This window comes from Mytilus edulis, chromosome 8 (assembly GCF_963676685.1).
Source record: "Mytilus edulis chromosome 8, xbMytEdul2.2, whole genome shotgun sequence".
In the NCBI taxonomy this organism is placed as follows: domain Eukaryota; kingdom Metazoa; phylum Mollusca; class Bivalvia; order Mytilida; family Mytilidae; genus Mytilus; species Mytilus edulis.
Window position 1 is genome coordinate 71,553,271 of NC_092351.1, and position 17,338 is coordinate 71,570,608.

Sequence of the window (17,338 nt, forward strand, 5' to 3'; positions counted from 1 at the left end):
TCGACTGGCAGCTGCCTGAGAAGCGTGTAACCAAACCCGTGTATCACCTTCTTCGTGATTTGCAGACAGCTGTGTAAACTCTACAATGCCAACGTGGAGATAAGAGATTCCAAGTGCTTTGTCACGGTTGTCGTCGTCAAAACCACCAGCTGTAATGACATTACACAAACCATCTATGAACAATGACGATGCTAGTCTTAAAAGTTCATAGGACAAAAAATTCACCAAGTTTCTCTTGTTTTCACGGTTGGCTAGAAAAGACCTCCAACTGGAAGGCAGCAAAAGACCTGCATGTACTACAGAACTCAAAACAGCAGGATCAGACGCCTGAACACTACTATCTCTTCGTGACCTCTCCACATCATTCGGACTACAACCATGCCTGTTTGGATGATCAAACACAACATGGATTTCTGAAGCAGAAAACTGCTTATATGACCTTACAATCCATCTGTCAAATATAAACTTAGCGTAATCTCCAAAGGTCTCATGCTGAGGGGCTGGGTTGGAGTTAATCATAAACATGCCTTCCAGTATAACTGCAGTAAGTCCTGTCTCTGTGGGTAAAGCAGAAAGGAATGCATCAGGATAACGTGACCTAAAATGATGAAGGGACAATGACTTCTGACCTTTCATGGGAATGCCTTCCGCATCACAAATAGCTCTAGGCAAAGCCAAAAACTGATCCAGATCAGAAACTGGTTCTGAGGAGAGTTTTGAAAAAGCTATTTGCTTGCGTAAACAAGAGATCACAGTCTTATTATCCTTGATCTCTTTCTTCTGCTTATGAACAGTCACTTTTGGAGAAGAAAAGGTTTTAAGGTTTCGCCTTTTCCTGTGTGGCTGCTTAACTTGAATATCTGGGACCCTGATCAAGAAACACTGAATATAATTATTCATGTCCTCACTACCATAGTACCTGTACCTCAAAAGGGAATCTGCCTGGTCACTAGTAGCCGTGGTGTGTGTAAATATGTGATGATTACCTACCAAATCGTCAACAAATAGTGAGGAAACCTTCAAATTTTCCACATATTGGAAAATGGTCTGCTATTCACTATGAATGTAAGACTTAGACAATTCTTTGCGTTTACCTGACTGACCACTTTCAATATCTAACTTCACCTTCAGATTATGCAATGTTTCAGCTCTGTAAGGCAGATAATATGTCATGGCAGTCAATGAAGGTAAACTGAAGGTGTTTATTGCCTTTTTGGTCTTTAGGTTGATCTCCATCACATGAGCTTCATCAAGAGCCACTGAAAAAAATTGTCCCCAGACAAAGACACTGCAAAACAACCAGCCTTAAAATGGTGTATGACATCAACAGGGAATGTAAGTAGGTCAGCAAAGTGATAAGGAATCATACGCATGTAATTATGCCTGTCAAAAGCAGTGAAAAGGCAAGCCAAGTTCTTCAGCGAGGCATTTCGTAAATCCCAATTCTGTTCCCTAATGGCAAGGTATAGACCAAGGTATGCCATGAAGTCTACATGAATGAAATTATCCCAAAAACGAAATGTCTCGCTTTTTTTCACTTGATTGCTTACGCCATTCATCAAATTCGACTTGTACACCTTGCAACATCATAGAAAACCTATCCTTCTGTTCCAAAACAGAAGACCATACCTTGAAATCTTGAATATCACCTTCAAGATTCCCATTACAGTCTCTACTAACTGTAATGTCAGCACTTTCCAAAATGACAGAAATGATTTCCTGAAAATCATTATCAAAACAAGCAACACCTGGTGACCTGTGTGACCTCATGAAAGACTCTACCTGATATCTGAACATGGCTTCCCAAACATGTGATAAAAACCGGTGGGTCATGGGAAATCTAGTGCACTCTGTTAACACCTTCAGAGTGGCCCCGTGATGAAACTTCACAGCTAGTTCTTTCAGACCTGCATCGTAGTATATTTTCATAAACACTGGTAGCAGGTTTTTCAGAATATGCCAATCTCCAGGGTATGGCAAAACCCAATCTAGTGCATTACCATATTCTGATTTCAGCTTAATAAGAATATCGTAAGACTTACCATCACCAACTACAACTAAAAAGTTGATCTTAGTTCCAACTTGGAACTTACCATACAAAATATTGAGTGTCAACTCAACTGTAGCTTTGGAGTCAGCGGTTTCATCCAAAACTGCAATTGAGTGAAACTCAGAAACCTCTGTCTGGCTGCAGTCATATGCTAAATAAGCCTTAAGACCGGGAACTACAATATGATTTGTTTTCAACACTGATTTAGAGAAACAGTACGCAGACAAATCTGACACGTGTTTATCCCACGCATCTTTATCCACCTCAGATATTGAAAAATCATCTAAAGATAACCGAGTAAACCTATTTACTTTAATGTTTGAAGGTTCACCAATTTTGTCTCCAGGTTCCCTTAAGGCCTTAATCAAATCAGATGGAATACTCCTAGATACTGATTTTACACATGTTTCCGAAGTACTCTGATCTGGATCACCAGACTCAGATGGCTTTGAAACATACGTAAAATCATGCTTAACACTCGGCTTAGGTGTAACTGCTTGAATAGTCGTGCCATGAAAACCGGATTTGTTTGCCCCTGTCCCAACTATAGCATACTTTTGGTTTTTATCCAAATTGTCAAAAGATGCAACAGTGAAACTGTCTGAACTTAACAAATTAGGTTCTTTATCGAGCTGAATGCACCTACTACTAATAAAACGCCTCAACGACTCTTTCGAAACAGTTGCACCTAGTCGATTGCTAATTGCTAAAAGTTCTGTAGAAGAACCACTGTATTTGTCCAAGACATCACTTAGAAGCAAATGAAGGGGTTGACCACATTTAGAACTTTGAGCATTAAAAATGCAGCTAGCAATAAAAAGCCTAGGAAATAATCTCAAACATGAATCATCTATACCTAAATAGCTGTTTTCCCATGAATTAAACACATCTCTGCGCAATTCTTTCTCCTCAATTTCATTTGCATTAAGTCTTTAAATGAAATTCCAAAGAACAGGGTCAAGCTTCCGTATCTCATCATGCACATCAAAGCATCTAATATCAGGTAGTTCAGAAGAATTAACACTTGAAGAAACATATGATTTAATACACTGTCTGGTGATTTTTAATGTTTCATCAAGACATTCAATCTTCTTCATTGCCTGTAAACTTTCTGACAAGTCATCAAGTTTAATCTGCAAGGCCTTATTCACAGCTTGAAGTTCATCAATACTCTTTTTATGACCATGAAGCTGTGAATGTGCACAGCGCATGAAGTCTGTACCTACTCTATATACCATCCTACCTGTCTTCAAACCCTCTGGCACCCAATAGTGAAGTGCAGAGCCTAAGCATGAATTAAGCATTTTAAAAATCCACCTAATATCATGCCTAGTTCTATTTTCACTGTCAACATTTAATGAAATGTTTAAAGTGTTGCACAATTTTGAGACATGTCCACAATATTCTGAGTATAAAGACTGCAGTAAAAGTGGTTTATATGTCAAAAATTTGTTTACAACTTCTGCCAGAATCATCCTGAAACAAAACAAATCAATGTTTGTGACGTCCTCTGATTTAATATCAATCTCATCAAACTCCTGTAAACAATCAACTAAAAATCCATCAGACTGTGCATGAATTAATGTGAAATTAGTAGATTTTGAAAACACGTTGTATGATCTATAGCAACTCAAACATACTATCATGCTTTCAAATTCTATTTCTTTTTCAACATTCAATTCTTCTGTAAGGTACATGTTGAAATGGTCATGTTTATCTGGAGATATATTAACAAACTTTTTAGAATATTTCAAAAATTTGTCACATATACAACAGTTTATATCATGAACACATTTTTGATACTCTCTATAATGATGCTCACATAATGTAACCTTAACATCACTGGAATGGGGAAGGGGTTGCTGAGATGAGTCCCAAGTTTTAAAGCAATTCTTAAACTTGTGGGGCTCAACTGAAGCAACCCTACATGATATATCACAATGTAAAGCTGAAAGGAAACATGAACCTGAAATAGAGACACATGGATCTGGTGCAACACTTGCACAATCACTGAAAGTAGAACATGAACCTGAAATAGATCCAGAAAAATCTGGTGCATTACTTGCACTATCACAGAGTTCTAGACTTCTGCGTTTAGTAGGGGGTGTAAAATCATCGCTCAAGAGACGACTGTCCCTTGTTAACTTTGCATCACATTTCCTGCAAATGCAATCATCATCTTCTATAGAATGATGTTCCTTTACATATTTATAATATGCAGGTAGTCTATCCTTTTTCTGACACATATGAACATAACGCTTCGTGAGATCATGTGTGCCACAAAGTTTACAGGGACCTGGCTCCCTTCCACTATGTACCAAGCTACAATTGGTGATATGTGGCATTGTCCAACTGTTAACAATCAATCAATCAATCTAATGCCCGTTACAATTAAAAAATAAGGGAATGCTAAGTGTATAGGGACAATAACGTATGAAAATACATGTACATGTTGACTTAAAAGGGATGGCCATGTGTATTGGTAACTGATAAACAAGGACCTAAATCGGTTGAATTTACACAGATCTGTGTTTAGATTGACAACAAAACACGTCTGGATACTCCGTAGATGTTATAAGTATGTGTGTGGTGTTACAAGAGCTAAATATATGGCGATATTACAAACAAAAATAAGTTTTTTCTGAGGAAAATTGCTGATACAACCTTCCGTGAGGAGACCTCTTCAAAAACAACGTGGTTATGTAACGATGGTTGGTAACGTGTAGCCACTTTATAACGGTAAATTTAATTGGATGATCTTCACAAAACAATTATAAAATTGCTAATAAATGATTGGATATCAAATTGTGGCAGATTATTATTTCATGAAAAAATGTAAACATTGAAATCCGCCATTTTAACATACAGAACAAACTCCTTTTCAATGTGAAATTAAAGATCATTGCACATATTGCCAGCATATCATACATAGTTAATCATGGAAATATATATATTCAAATATGTTTTCTATACTTACTATTGTATGTTTCAGTTAATTTAAAGTGTTAATTCCCTAAAGAACGGAGCGTCGTGCTCAAAGACGACGAAGAAAAAAATATAGGTGGCGCTGTTTGTGGGCGTAAACATTTTACATACGGGTTCTTTTTTTGTCGACAAATTGACCTCTATCTGTCAGATTCAGGCGTTTGCCTTCCAACTGATGTTCACATTGACCTAAACTCGGTGCTGTGTAAGTGTAACTAAACAAAATTACGTTCCCATTGATAAAACTCAATGTTTACATGTACAAAAAGTAGTGTAAATCATGTTTTGTCTATATGTAGTCGATACACGATGTAGGCCTTGTGTAGATTAAGTGTACACAAAACTAGGCATTTAAAACATAAGTTTCACCGTGTATATTTAAGGAAGAAACGATTTTTGAATAACATTGATATTTATAACAATTATTAATAAAGTTCTTTACAGAAATATTTGTCTAAACTTGATAATTTTATATTTATTTGGTTTTTTTTTAGAAAAAAAACTTAACGTAGCCTTATTAACCCCTTATCGAATCAAAGCAGCATCGAACATTAAGTACAATTCCTCCCATTAGCGGTTTAGTATCATAACATCATAAAATATAAGAGAAGAACATAACTGGTATCATGCCAACAACTGGTTTTAGAATAAATGTGTTTATTTCCGATGCACAGACCCTATAAGTGAATCAATATAAATACCAAAATATGCAATCCTTAATGAATTGGCAACAGTATCAATGATGTTGTTACATGCATGAGAGAATCGAACAAGTTGAGATATATAAACACCATAAGACGGTGACAAGTGAACGTCACCATCTACAAATAGATAACTAACGATAAGAAATGAAAAATCATCTCTTTTATCATAAACTTTGGTATTACCATTCCGTTAAAGATATAGATATCAAATCCAGGAGACGGCAGTGTAAATTGTTAGTATAAGCTTATATAAAATCAGTTCCACAGGATAAATCTTATTAGTGTACAAACTTAGGTCGTCATTATTGAGAGCCAATATCACATCTAAATATCTAAAAGTGTTTTAAAAAATTTGAATCAGATGTTGTTTCAATGGGTCTTTGCTGATTTAAGTCGTAAACTGTTACTCATAACAATACGGATATAGGTCCGCACTAAGTGGTGCACAGTTCCTATGGGAATTCAGAAAAAAAAACTGACGATATACGAACAAAACAAGTATCTAGTAAAATTTCAAGGGCAGTTTTAGTATCAAAGCAAATTGACATAGTTCTTTTGTTTGTTGTTACTAAAAATCATATAATAGAGTTTGAACATATATATTCACATTCCGACTTTTTAAATGCCCATTTAATCAGGTGTGTGTATTTTTTTCTTAAAAGATTGTTTAAGAACAGCGGTGATATCCAGAATTTGTGGATGCATATTGCGTATGATTCAAACTTCTACAATTGATATGCCATTGAAGTAACTAAAGATACAGTAAAGATGTTTTTATATTTGGAATATTTGACGGTTGCGCCTCTTATTTCACTTTTCATGGTATCCCATTTCAAATTTTTATTTTCTAAGTTGTGATATTTTTTATCACAATCTGATAAAGTATTTTTGACTATATCTAAATAATCCTTGTCTGTCAATAAACCCGAGTTGAATTTCCAGAAACCGGGACCTCTCTCACTAAAGTTTTCGCCTGACAGTGTCAATTTGATAAGACTATGATCAGATTTTATAGACGGGACAATGGATGTTTTGGTAACACTGCTTGACAAAATATTCGATATCAACCAAAAATCTAAGCGACATTGTATAAGCGGGGTTCTTTGACGCCAAGTATATAATCTAGAATCAACATTTTTTGTCCTCCAAATATCACATAACTCAAATTCTTCTATAAACTCTTCTAATTTACTCGTATATTTGACAGGTGTGTTATATTTTGAACCACCCATTTTGTCTAAAGATGGATTCAGTATCGTATTAAAATCTCCACCCAAAACAAGATTTTGATCTAACTTTTCATTTAATAAAATCTTTAATTTTTCAATATATTCAATTTGATCATTTTCAAAATTTTTGGTCGGCGCATAATAATTTACAAAAACAAAATCTGTGTTATCAATTTCAACAGTTAGAATCAGATACCTTCCGTTTTCATCTGCAATTTTTTCCTTTAATATATAATCTGTTGAGCTGTTAAACAAAATAGCAACACCTTTAGAGTTCGTTTCCCCGTGCGAAAAATAAATATCTCCACCCCATTCCCTTTTCCATATAGTTTCATATGATTCAATACTGTGTGTTTCTTGCAAGAAAATGATGTCGCTTTGAAATTTTTTCATCCAAAGAAACATGGATTTGCGTTTAAAATCGTTTCCAAAGCCATTTACATTAAGAGAAGTTAAATTGATACAATAATTAGCCATTATCTAGTTTTGGCTTTACAGTCTTATTAATTTCATATGTGATACACTTAACGTAGTTGAACATTATATAACTAAGTAGAAAAAAAATCCAGAAAAACATATCAAATATACAATACAATACAAAAAGAGAGAATTCTCTCTGTTCGGTCTGCCTGACCTAAACCATATAATTAATGTTAATGTTTGTAATATTCATTGTTCATTCTCAATAAAACACATGTAACTTTCATTCATTAATAACAACAATACACTATAGGTATGTTCCGGACCATATGAGTATTTGGACCATACGCGTATGGTCATGACCATATGCGTATACTCATATGGTCTGACCATACGCGTATGGTCCGACCGTACGCGTATGGTCCGACCATATGAGTATAATACTCGTTTGGTTTTTAACGGGCCGGACCATATGAGTATTTGGACCATATAGGTATTTATTTCAAATTACATTATAAACGTTTCAATAATACAAAAACTTTATCTAAAAACACTATGATGGTAACATAACAACTTGTTAATTCAAAAACTACGTAAAAATCAAATATTGGTACCATAGTTAGTTTTCATCTCTAGATACATTCTTACATGTAGGCTTGGGTGACATGTACTTCCACACGGTATCATGGCTTTTTTGCATTCGCAAGTCTTGGTTGTGCACGATCCTTTTCATGTACACCTTTTGTTGGCAAGTGAAAAGCTAGCCTTTTTGCAGCTGCGTACAGTGAAACCGAGGTCTTTGGCCATTTTGATTTCTATGGTGTTTTTAAAAAGTTCTAGATCTCAAATTTCCTAAAAATGACTGCAATACACCATATTCACAAGACATTTTAAATAAACTATGTTACTTTCCAGTGACTTCTTGTGTAACAGTTGATAAAGAAATTTTTAAAATTTAATTTCTAAGTCGACATATTCATAGTGCCATTCACTCGTAATAACAAATCGGTAATGACCATCGGTAATGACCAAAGGTATAAAATGTGTTTATCATAGTTTTGACAATTAAGTAAAATTAACTTTGTGAAACTTCTATTTTTTCTTTAGCTAATCTTTTTATTATAAAATAATTATAAAATTACCTATATGATAGCGTCTTTTTAATGAACGGTCATACCATATGAAGAGTTAAGAAGTATAAAAAGTAAACTGTAACAGAATGTTAATTACCCCGACCATACGCGTACGGTCGGACCATACGCGTATGGTCGGACCATATGAGTATATACCCATATGGTCATGACCATACGCGTATAGTCCAAATACTCATATGGTCCGGAACAGGTATACAGTTACGGTTTAAAGTACATGTAACTTTCATTCATACACAACAACATTACAATTTACAACCTTTACTATAAATGACCCAATTACGGATTAAAGTACACGTGCACAGGTACACAGACATTCTTGTCGTAAATTTTGTTTACCTTTTCTTGCCGACGTACGAATATAGGACACATATAGTTATGTAATGGCAAATCTGTATTTTTGATAGAACTGTGGATTGCATTTCATATCACTGGATTCATGTTTTTTGCATATATATATCGGATGGATTTTTAAGATTTGCATTGGGTGCAAAACGTATAAAATTGCACTTATATATGAATTTATGTTTAATGAATGGATATATACATTTTTGATCACCAAAATTGCTGCGGAAAGGATATTCGCACTTTACAAAAAAGGAAATGAGGATTTATTTTATAGAATACCAGTTTAATATGATTATTCTAATGTGTGTATGTGCAATTTATGTCAATATAGTGTCAATATAAAAACATGAAATTGCGGGAAAGAGAGTCCAATTTAAAAAAACGACAAGACGAAATTCATAAAAATCTCTCTCGTACATATTTAGATAAAGATATAAATACACTTTTGATTGAATTAGATGTTGTGAAAGACGATTTAGAGCAAATAGTAAACAATCAAACAAGGGGGGCTATTATACGATCACACGCCGAGCACTGCGAATGCAATGAAAGAAATTCAAAATATTTCTTATCATTAGAAAAACGCAATTATAAAAATAAATGTATTAACAAATTAGTTGTAAACGACATTGAAATTTTGTCACAAGAAAATATTCTATACGAAGAGAGAAATTTCTACGAAAAGCTGTACTCATCAAAAGAAGACCCTGATAAATATTCAGGTGATTCTAACTTTTTCGATTTAAATTTTATTCCTAAGCTTACAGATCTGGAAAAGGATATATGCGATGCAGATATTTCAGAATCTGAGTGCGTTAAAGTTTTAAAAACATTTAAAAATAATAAAAGCCCTGGTACAGACGGGCTTACTGCTGAGTTTTACAAATTTTTCTGGATTGATATAAAAAAATATGTTTTAGAAAGCTATGAATATTCCTTCGAGACCGGAACCCTCTCAATAGACCAAAGACGGGGTATACTGACTCTTATTCCAAAGAAAGATAAAGATAGAACACTATTGTCGAACTGGCGTCCTCTTTCTCTCTTGAATTTTGATTACAAATTATTAGCCAAAGTTATTGCGGAAAGAATGAAATTATTTCTTCCGAAACTTATAGATCCGGACCAGACGGGATATGTGGCTGGAAGATACATTGGTGAAAATCTACGACTCATGGCTGATATTATATTGTTTACTGCTTTAAAGAATTATCCAGGGCTTATATTACTAGTCGATTTCGAAAAGGCGTTTGATACGCTAGAATGGAAATTTATTCAAAAAGCATTGGTTTGTTTTAATTTTGGTAGCAAGTTCCGGAAATGGGTCTCAACTTTATACTCAAATATATCTAGTCTTGTCGTAAATAATGGATTTAGTTCTAGTCCATTCAAAATTGAGAGAGGCGTTCGACAAGGGTGTCCTTTGTCTCCTTTTTTATTTATTTTGGCCGTTGAACTGCTGGCAATAAGTATTCGTAAAAACAATCAGATATCTGGTATTAAAATTGGGGATACTGAAATGTGGAGGATCAGAAACCTTTCCTTGATCGGTAAAATAGCAATACTTAAATCACTTGCAATATCGAAGCTTATTTATGTCATTTCATCTACACATGTACCAAGAGCTTATGTAATTAAAATACAACGTGACATTAATAGTTTTTTTATGGAATGGTGGTACTCCGAAAGTTAAATCGGAAGTCATTCAAAAGTTTCCTAGCGAGGGGGGACTGAAAGCCCCAAATTTTGAAGTACAGCTGTTATCATTTCGTATTATGTGGGTAAAAAGATTTTTGTCAGAACATGACTCCAAATGGAAACATGTTTCCAAAGCATTTTTCTCCCTTTTTGATTTAGAGGATTTATTTATGAGCAGATGTGAATTTGAGTTTTTAAATTTAAAAGCACCTCTTTTTTATATAGAAGTGTTATCTGCCTGGAAACGTTTCAAGGGTATATTCATCCCGTTAAATACATTTCATGTTAGAAAAGAATTTATTTGGTTCAATCCGTTTATCAAAGTTGACAGAACGAGTATTTTTTACAGATCTTGGTACACGAAAGGCATACGGTTCATCAATGATATTGTAGATGATAAAGGCGAATTTTTGTCTCATGATGCTATTAATAAAAAATATAACCTGAATGTTACTTTTGTAGACATTCTATCAATTAAACTTGCTATACCACGTGACTGGAAAGATTTGTTATTACAACAACACATGTCGCCTAACAGCAACTCATTTGGTTTCGTTTTTGAGCATGAGAATAAAAAAATGCCTATCAGTAAGTTATTCGCTAAAGATGTATATTCACTTTTTATCGATCGGGGAAGTGTTTCTCCTATTTCACAAAAAAGGTGGGAAGAAAGTTTTAATATAGAAATTAGTGACGAAAAGTGGAAAAATATTTATTCACTAGCTTTTAAATGTACTATAGAAAGCAAACTACAAGCTTTCCAATATAAATTGTTACACAGAATAGTCTCACATAATTATCTTCTTGAAAAATATAAACTTTCATTAACCAATGAATGTGCCAGTTGTAAAGAAATAGAATTATAGAGCATAAATTTTTTGAATGTACAGAAATAAAACGATTTGGAGAGAATTTTCTAATTGGTGGTATTTAGTATTTGGAGTAAAAATATTTTTAAATAAAGACAGTGTAATTTTCGGTGTATTAAATTCTGATAACATAGTTTTAAATTATTGTATTCTACAGGCAAAGTATTACATCAACTGTGCTAAGAACACACAATTAGACAGACTGTTAATATCTGTGCAAGCGTTTCTTAAATTTTTGAAAAGAAGGCTGGAGATATTATTTATATCTTTCTTAAGACAAATACGAGTCATTTGTCGACAGATGGGGAGGATTTATGGAATATATTTAATTAAATTTATTTTTGATATGATCATACATATTTAATGTATTCCAAAGTATCCATAAGAGGTATCATATACTGAGTATTCACATCATTTACTTGTAATTTTTTTACTATGTCTTATTCGTAAAATATCAATAGTATAACAATGCCATAAAAATATCATGTTATTCACTTATGTATTGTAAAAATGTATGTATGCACTGTAGTTTGAACACCAAAAAGATCAATAAAAAATAAAAAAGATACAGTAAAGATGCTATTTATCATACCGTTTTTTGAAAATGAATATTGAACGGGCATTATTATTGACTACAATAAGCTCATCGTTTTGTTCATCGTAGTCGATACGCCAAGGGCTGTCAATGCCATCTGTTCTTACTAAAACTGATCTGGCTGATGCATGAAGCGAATGTTTCACAAAAATTGTGTCATTTTCATAACATGCAACATATAAATTATTATCTCTGTCTGTTGTCAGCCCTAACGGATCACTTATTCCTTTAACATGGCATTTATAATGTTTGTTGTTGGTTAGATCGTAGACATGTATGCGTTTAACGTTTATCTTAGCAGCATAAAGTTTTCCTCGATTGTCGAGATGTAAACACAATGCCCCTTTAACATCACTATTACTTTTGACTAATTTTCCAGAATCATCAATATACATTAGCCCTTCATTCTCACAGTTCGCTATCAGATTTTTTTCAAAATAAACAAGTCCATGGCAGTCGTCTTTGAAATGAAGAATGTTAATGAGCTGCCACGTGTCTGTATTTATCACACACACTTGTCTCGCATTATCTAAAGAAACACCTATACGGTGGCCTTCTATAACAGCAATACTATCAGGTGCACTACTTAACTGAAGTTGGCCTTTTTTGAAACCATCTTTTGTGTATATCATACACCTTGGGTTAGATGTTTCCGCTATAGCTATATCATACTTGTTTGGCATCAATTTTGCATCACTTATGTCAATATTTTTGTTTCTTTTCTCAATAAAAAACGAGTTCTTGATATAAAAGCTAAATGGTGAACTGTTTCCAGGATCGGATGTGTAGGATAGATGGGTATATTGAGTAACAGTTGACGACGATGAAATTTCGAGTGGTGAAGTATTTGATGACTCTGAATGTTTAGTAGAATACCATGTAGGCAGGGTTAATACACCTGACCCAGGACAAGGCAACTTCCAATTGAAAGCTTGTGATTCCAATTCAACCGTAGAAGAACCAGATTCTACTTCGTCTTTATCTGTATCTCCGCGAAAAATGTCCGTTCTATTATTTGGTGCATGCAAAGTCTGATAAATGCGCCTAATGTTTATACCATCATTCGTTTTTACGTAAGACAGTCTGGAATTGGCAATACTTTGTAAATTATATTTTGGATTGGTATTGTGGCTTTCGCTGTAACCATCTTCTTTATGTTTCAGACGCATAATCCTTAAATATCTTTGTCCTAAAGACAACGCAGATTCTAAAGAAGATTCTTTTATAACTTTGTACTGGTATATCATATTTGTTTTTCTTTGTGTGAGATTTGTTAATCGTTTATTTATTTCTCTCATGAGAGTTTCATATTTTTTCATCATTTCTTGCTCGATGTTATTTTGTAACACATCTAGATGTCTGTCAATGGCAATTCTAGCATTCTTTAGTTCTGCGATAAAGTTATTCTTTATCATTTCTAAATCTCTCAGGTTCGACTTTTCTTTATCAACAACCTCATTTAAGCGAGTGTTGCGTTCTTCAATAGCTGATAAGAGATCCATTGTGATGGTTTCCAATTTGTTGTTATCTACGACGTCATCAACCTTTTCAACGTCGCAACAATGTCTATGATATTGTCTTTTACAAAGAATGCAACATGGCGTCTCATGTTTAATACAAAAATATTCTACCGATCTTTCTCTATGCTCATGACACATAATCCATTCATCATGTCCAACACCGACAGACTCTTTTTGATTGTCCATAGGCAGAGCGGAAGCTTGCTGTAATTCGACCACGTTGTGATTTCTGCTCACTTTAAATGATTTGTGTTGAGATTTACAGCTATGACATAGCGCTTCTTCACATTCGGTGCACCGATATTCTGCATGTGAATTGCGGTCCTGTTAACAACATGGTTGACATTTCATTGTCTATAACAAGAAAAAATACATTAAGCGGGCATTAATCAGTGGCAAATATTAGCTAACTGTCCTTGAAAATATCTCTAAAATATTCTCAAATGTTGTTTAGTAATACTGGCCTGTAATGAAGTTTGACGGAATTAAAAAACGTATTGATGAAAAATGAGTATGAAGACTATTTACTATCTTACTGAACGAAGAAGGAAGTCACAAATGCCGTTTTGGACAAGAAAAAATGGTCGGATAAATATTGTCTTGACAGTTGGAGGAAATAAATTGCATTGCAGTAAACAAATTGAGTCATTAAAATATATATTGGGTGTTTGATATTTCTATATAAGATATTTTGAAACGTATGTTTAATTTCATTATTACAAAAGCTTGTACACAAAAAAAGGGGTGAAAATTTTACTCGACTGGTTAAATCCAAGTGATAGTTTTTATCTTATATGCAATGTAGTCTCTTTTTTTGACAGAATAAAACTTCACTCTTGTCAATTATCCTTATCTAAAACTAAAGATAAATTAAGTGCAGTTTTTTTTAAGGAGGTCCAAATTCAACAAAGACATAGAAACTATGGTGGTATTACACATATTATTGAAATGCACCCTTGACCTTGAATGTACTTTTATTTGTTAATATTTTATGCAATTGTAATGACAAATTGCAAAAATAAGTTATTCTGAGTGAATTGAGTCTCAAAAACCCATTTATGGAGACATTTGCCGTGAAATAGGACTCTACCATGAATATAAGTAGCAGAGAAAGCCAAAATTAGGGTTTTATTGAGTTTTTCTAAGTTTTCTCCTGTTTCACTATATTTTGCTATAATAGAAAACTTTTTCCTAAGTACTACTGTGACGAATATAAAGCTATAAAGAAATAAAAATAATGTTTTAAGCAGTACCTGAAAACAATATTCACTAAAAAGGAAGCAATGTTTGTCCTTCTCTTTGGTTCGGCCGATATTTCAGTTTTACGTAAAGACTTATTGTAACCTCCATGGAGTCAGTACACTTTTATATGGATAATTCATTTAGCTTCAATGCTTCAATTAATCACATATTGTTAATTTGAAATTGAAACTTTGGGAACATGATAGATATAATGGACCAGGAGGGACTTTATAATGAAGATTATTAAGTCCATTAGTGAAAGTTTCATTTTAGAGTAACATGGTGTGTCGTGTTTAAGTATTTGTAGGCAGATGAGAGAAAATTTGATCATTCATTTGTCTACAATAAATACTATTATGATACGACTTGGTTTAGAATTTTCTAAGACATTTCCTCAAATTGCTGAAAATGTCGTTTTACATTTTATTGAAGTGATTATGACAAAACTTAAGACCAATGCTTGATACACCAAGTAATTACAAATACAAATGATCAAATTCAGTGTATTCAACAAAAAAGTCTTCTTTTAGTGTAAAACTACCAAATTAAGGAGTAAGGGTGTGATGCTTATGACGCTATACAATATTGGCATGGATCTTTTTTAAATCAACTTCGTGTCATGCTCTATGCTTATTTCAACATTGTTACAATGTAGGTATCATATTGTTTACATATTACACTGAGCGTGAACGATTTGTAAAATGTGATCAAATATAATGCCTGCCTATGTTAAAATGATCTAAGAGCATGACACGAAGTCCAATTAACAAATACAGGTCAATATTGTATAGCGTCATAGGCGTTATTTTGTCAATATTGGGGCTCTTTATGGTGTGTTGTTTGGTGTGAGTTAAGGCTCCGTGTTGAAGACGTTACTTTGACCTACAATGGTTTACTTATTAACAATCATGACTTGGATAGAGAGTTGTTTCATTGGCACTCATACTACATCTTCTTATATTTTATTATAAGAATAAAAATGAAAATAACGTAAATAAAAACAGTAAATGTGTGCACATGTGTCAAACATATTTGATGCTTATTAGAACGCGGGTTTGTTTATATCATATTAGAGTAAGAGAAATAAACACCTGCATATTCAAGGTACATGTATGTTGACTTAATAAATTAAAAAAAATACCACAATATAGTGTCCATTAAACGAGTAAAACACGTAATTTGAGAAGAATAAATGAGATATTTACCTTAATTTTTATATTTATGGTTTAATTCTACTGGAATAGCAATCACCGAAATACTTTAATAATCGCAAAGCTTCCCCCTTCCCCTAGAAGAATAACATGTTGTAAGTGTGTGTAGAATTTCACAATTGAACAGTAGAATATATCCCAAAGGCCTCTGATGATCAAATGAGTAATGTGCTACAACACGTTGCTTTGACTCCATTTGTCTTGTCAATTAGAATAAGTAGACAAGAAATATTATAGAGAACAAATATTTCTTCATCTAAGCTAGATTATTCAGCACGTTGACATTCAGTGTAACTGCAAAAGAAAATCATACTTTCGGGGATATTTGATGGTTGAAAATATGCCTCTAATATCCCTCTTTCTCCTCAAAAGAAGAAATTAATACCAAAAAAAATGACAAAAAAATATAGCAAACGCAGACAAAAAATATTCACAGCAAACCCCACCTAAACATATGTAAATTCAAGCTTTTCGGAAGTTCAATTCATATTGCCTCTCAAATTGCTTTAACTCGTGCTGGTTAAATCAAGTGAAAAGTTGTATTATGAAATCTTACAATCTAGAGAAAAAAGGCGGAATTTTTATGCAAATGGAATACCTCAGTGGTCATCTCTGACACAGATATCCCGTATCGATTAAACGCTTGATGATGATGCCGAAAACCTTCGAAAGGATTACTTCAATCTTTCACTTGGAACTCTAACTTAAAAAGATTTATTGTGAGCAGTAAATCTCAATTGGATAGCATGATATGATATATCACTGAAATAATATTTAATGGGGGTTATCAATTCCATATTGTTTGGTTTTATGGTGTGTTTTTTTTTTTTTTTCAATGTAAACGTTTGATATGTCACCACAATTGATTATCGTTGAAATGTAGTGATTTCTTTTAAATAATAACTTGCAACAATCATGCTTTTCCATGCCTATTTTTCTATCAACCTGGATCCAAGTGTGATCCTGAATATCACGGAAATTGTCCCTTCCAAAATGAAACTCATTTCTAAAAAGTGAATTTCTTCTCAATATTTCACATCAAAAATAAAATGTGTAACATAATAATAATTGGATTTATAAATCAACAAATATTCAGAACAAAATTTAAAATAATACTGTAGATTTTATATATTTATAATAAGTATCTACCTTGCTGTGTATCCAATCAATATTATAACGCTGACTCTAATTTACAACCGTATCACAACATGCTTTACTGTATGACTCTTTATCTACTTTAAATTAATGATTTTTGTCATGTTTTTATGTTTTTGAAACAGATGTTTATTATGTTAATCAATGCTACAGACAAACTT

General features: G+C 33.3%; 1 protein-coding gene across 1 annotated transcript; it reads right to left on the bottom strand.

Moving 5' to 3' along the window:
• Positions 1-12,033: 12,033 nt before the first annotated feature.
• LOC139484310 (uncharacterized) lies at positions 12,034-13,551 on the bottom strand. The gene has a single exon (XM_071268047.1). It carries the CDS (start codon positions 13,549-13,551, stop codon positions 12,034-12,036), a length of 1,518 nt encoding a protein of 505 aa, XP_071124148.1.
• Positions 13,552-17,338: the final 3,787 nt, after the last annotated feature.

Bases quoted from the DNA above. Each gene is read 5' to 3' on its own strand.
- LOC139484310 (XM_071268047.1), bottom strand. From the start codon at position 13,551: ATGGATCTCTTATCAGCTATTGAAGAACGCAACACTCGCTTAAATGAG.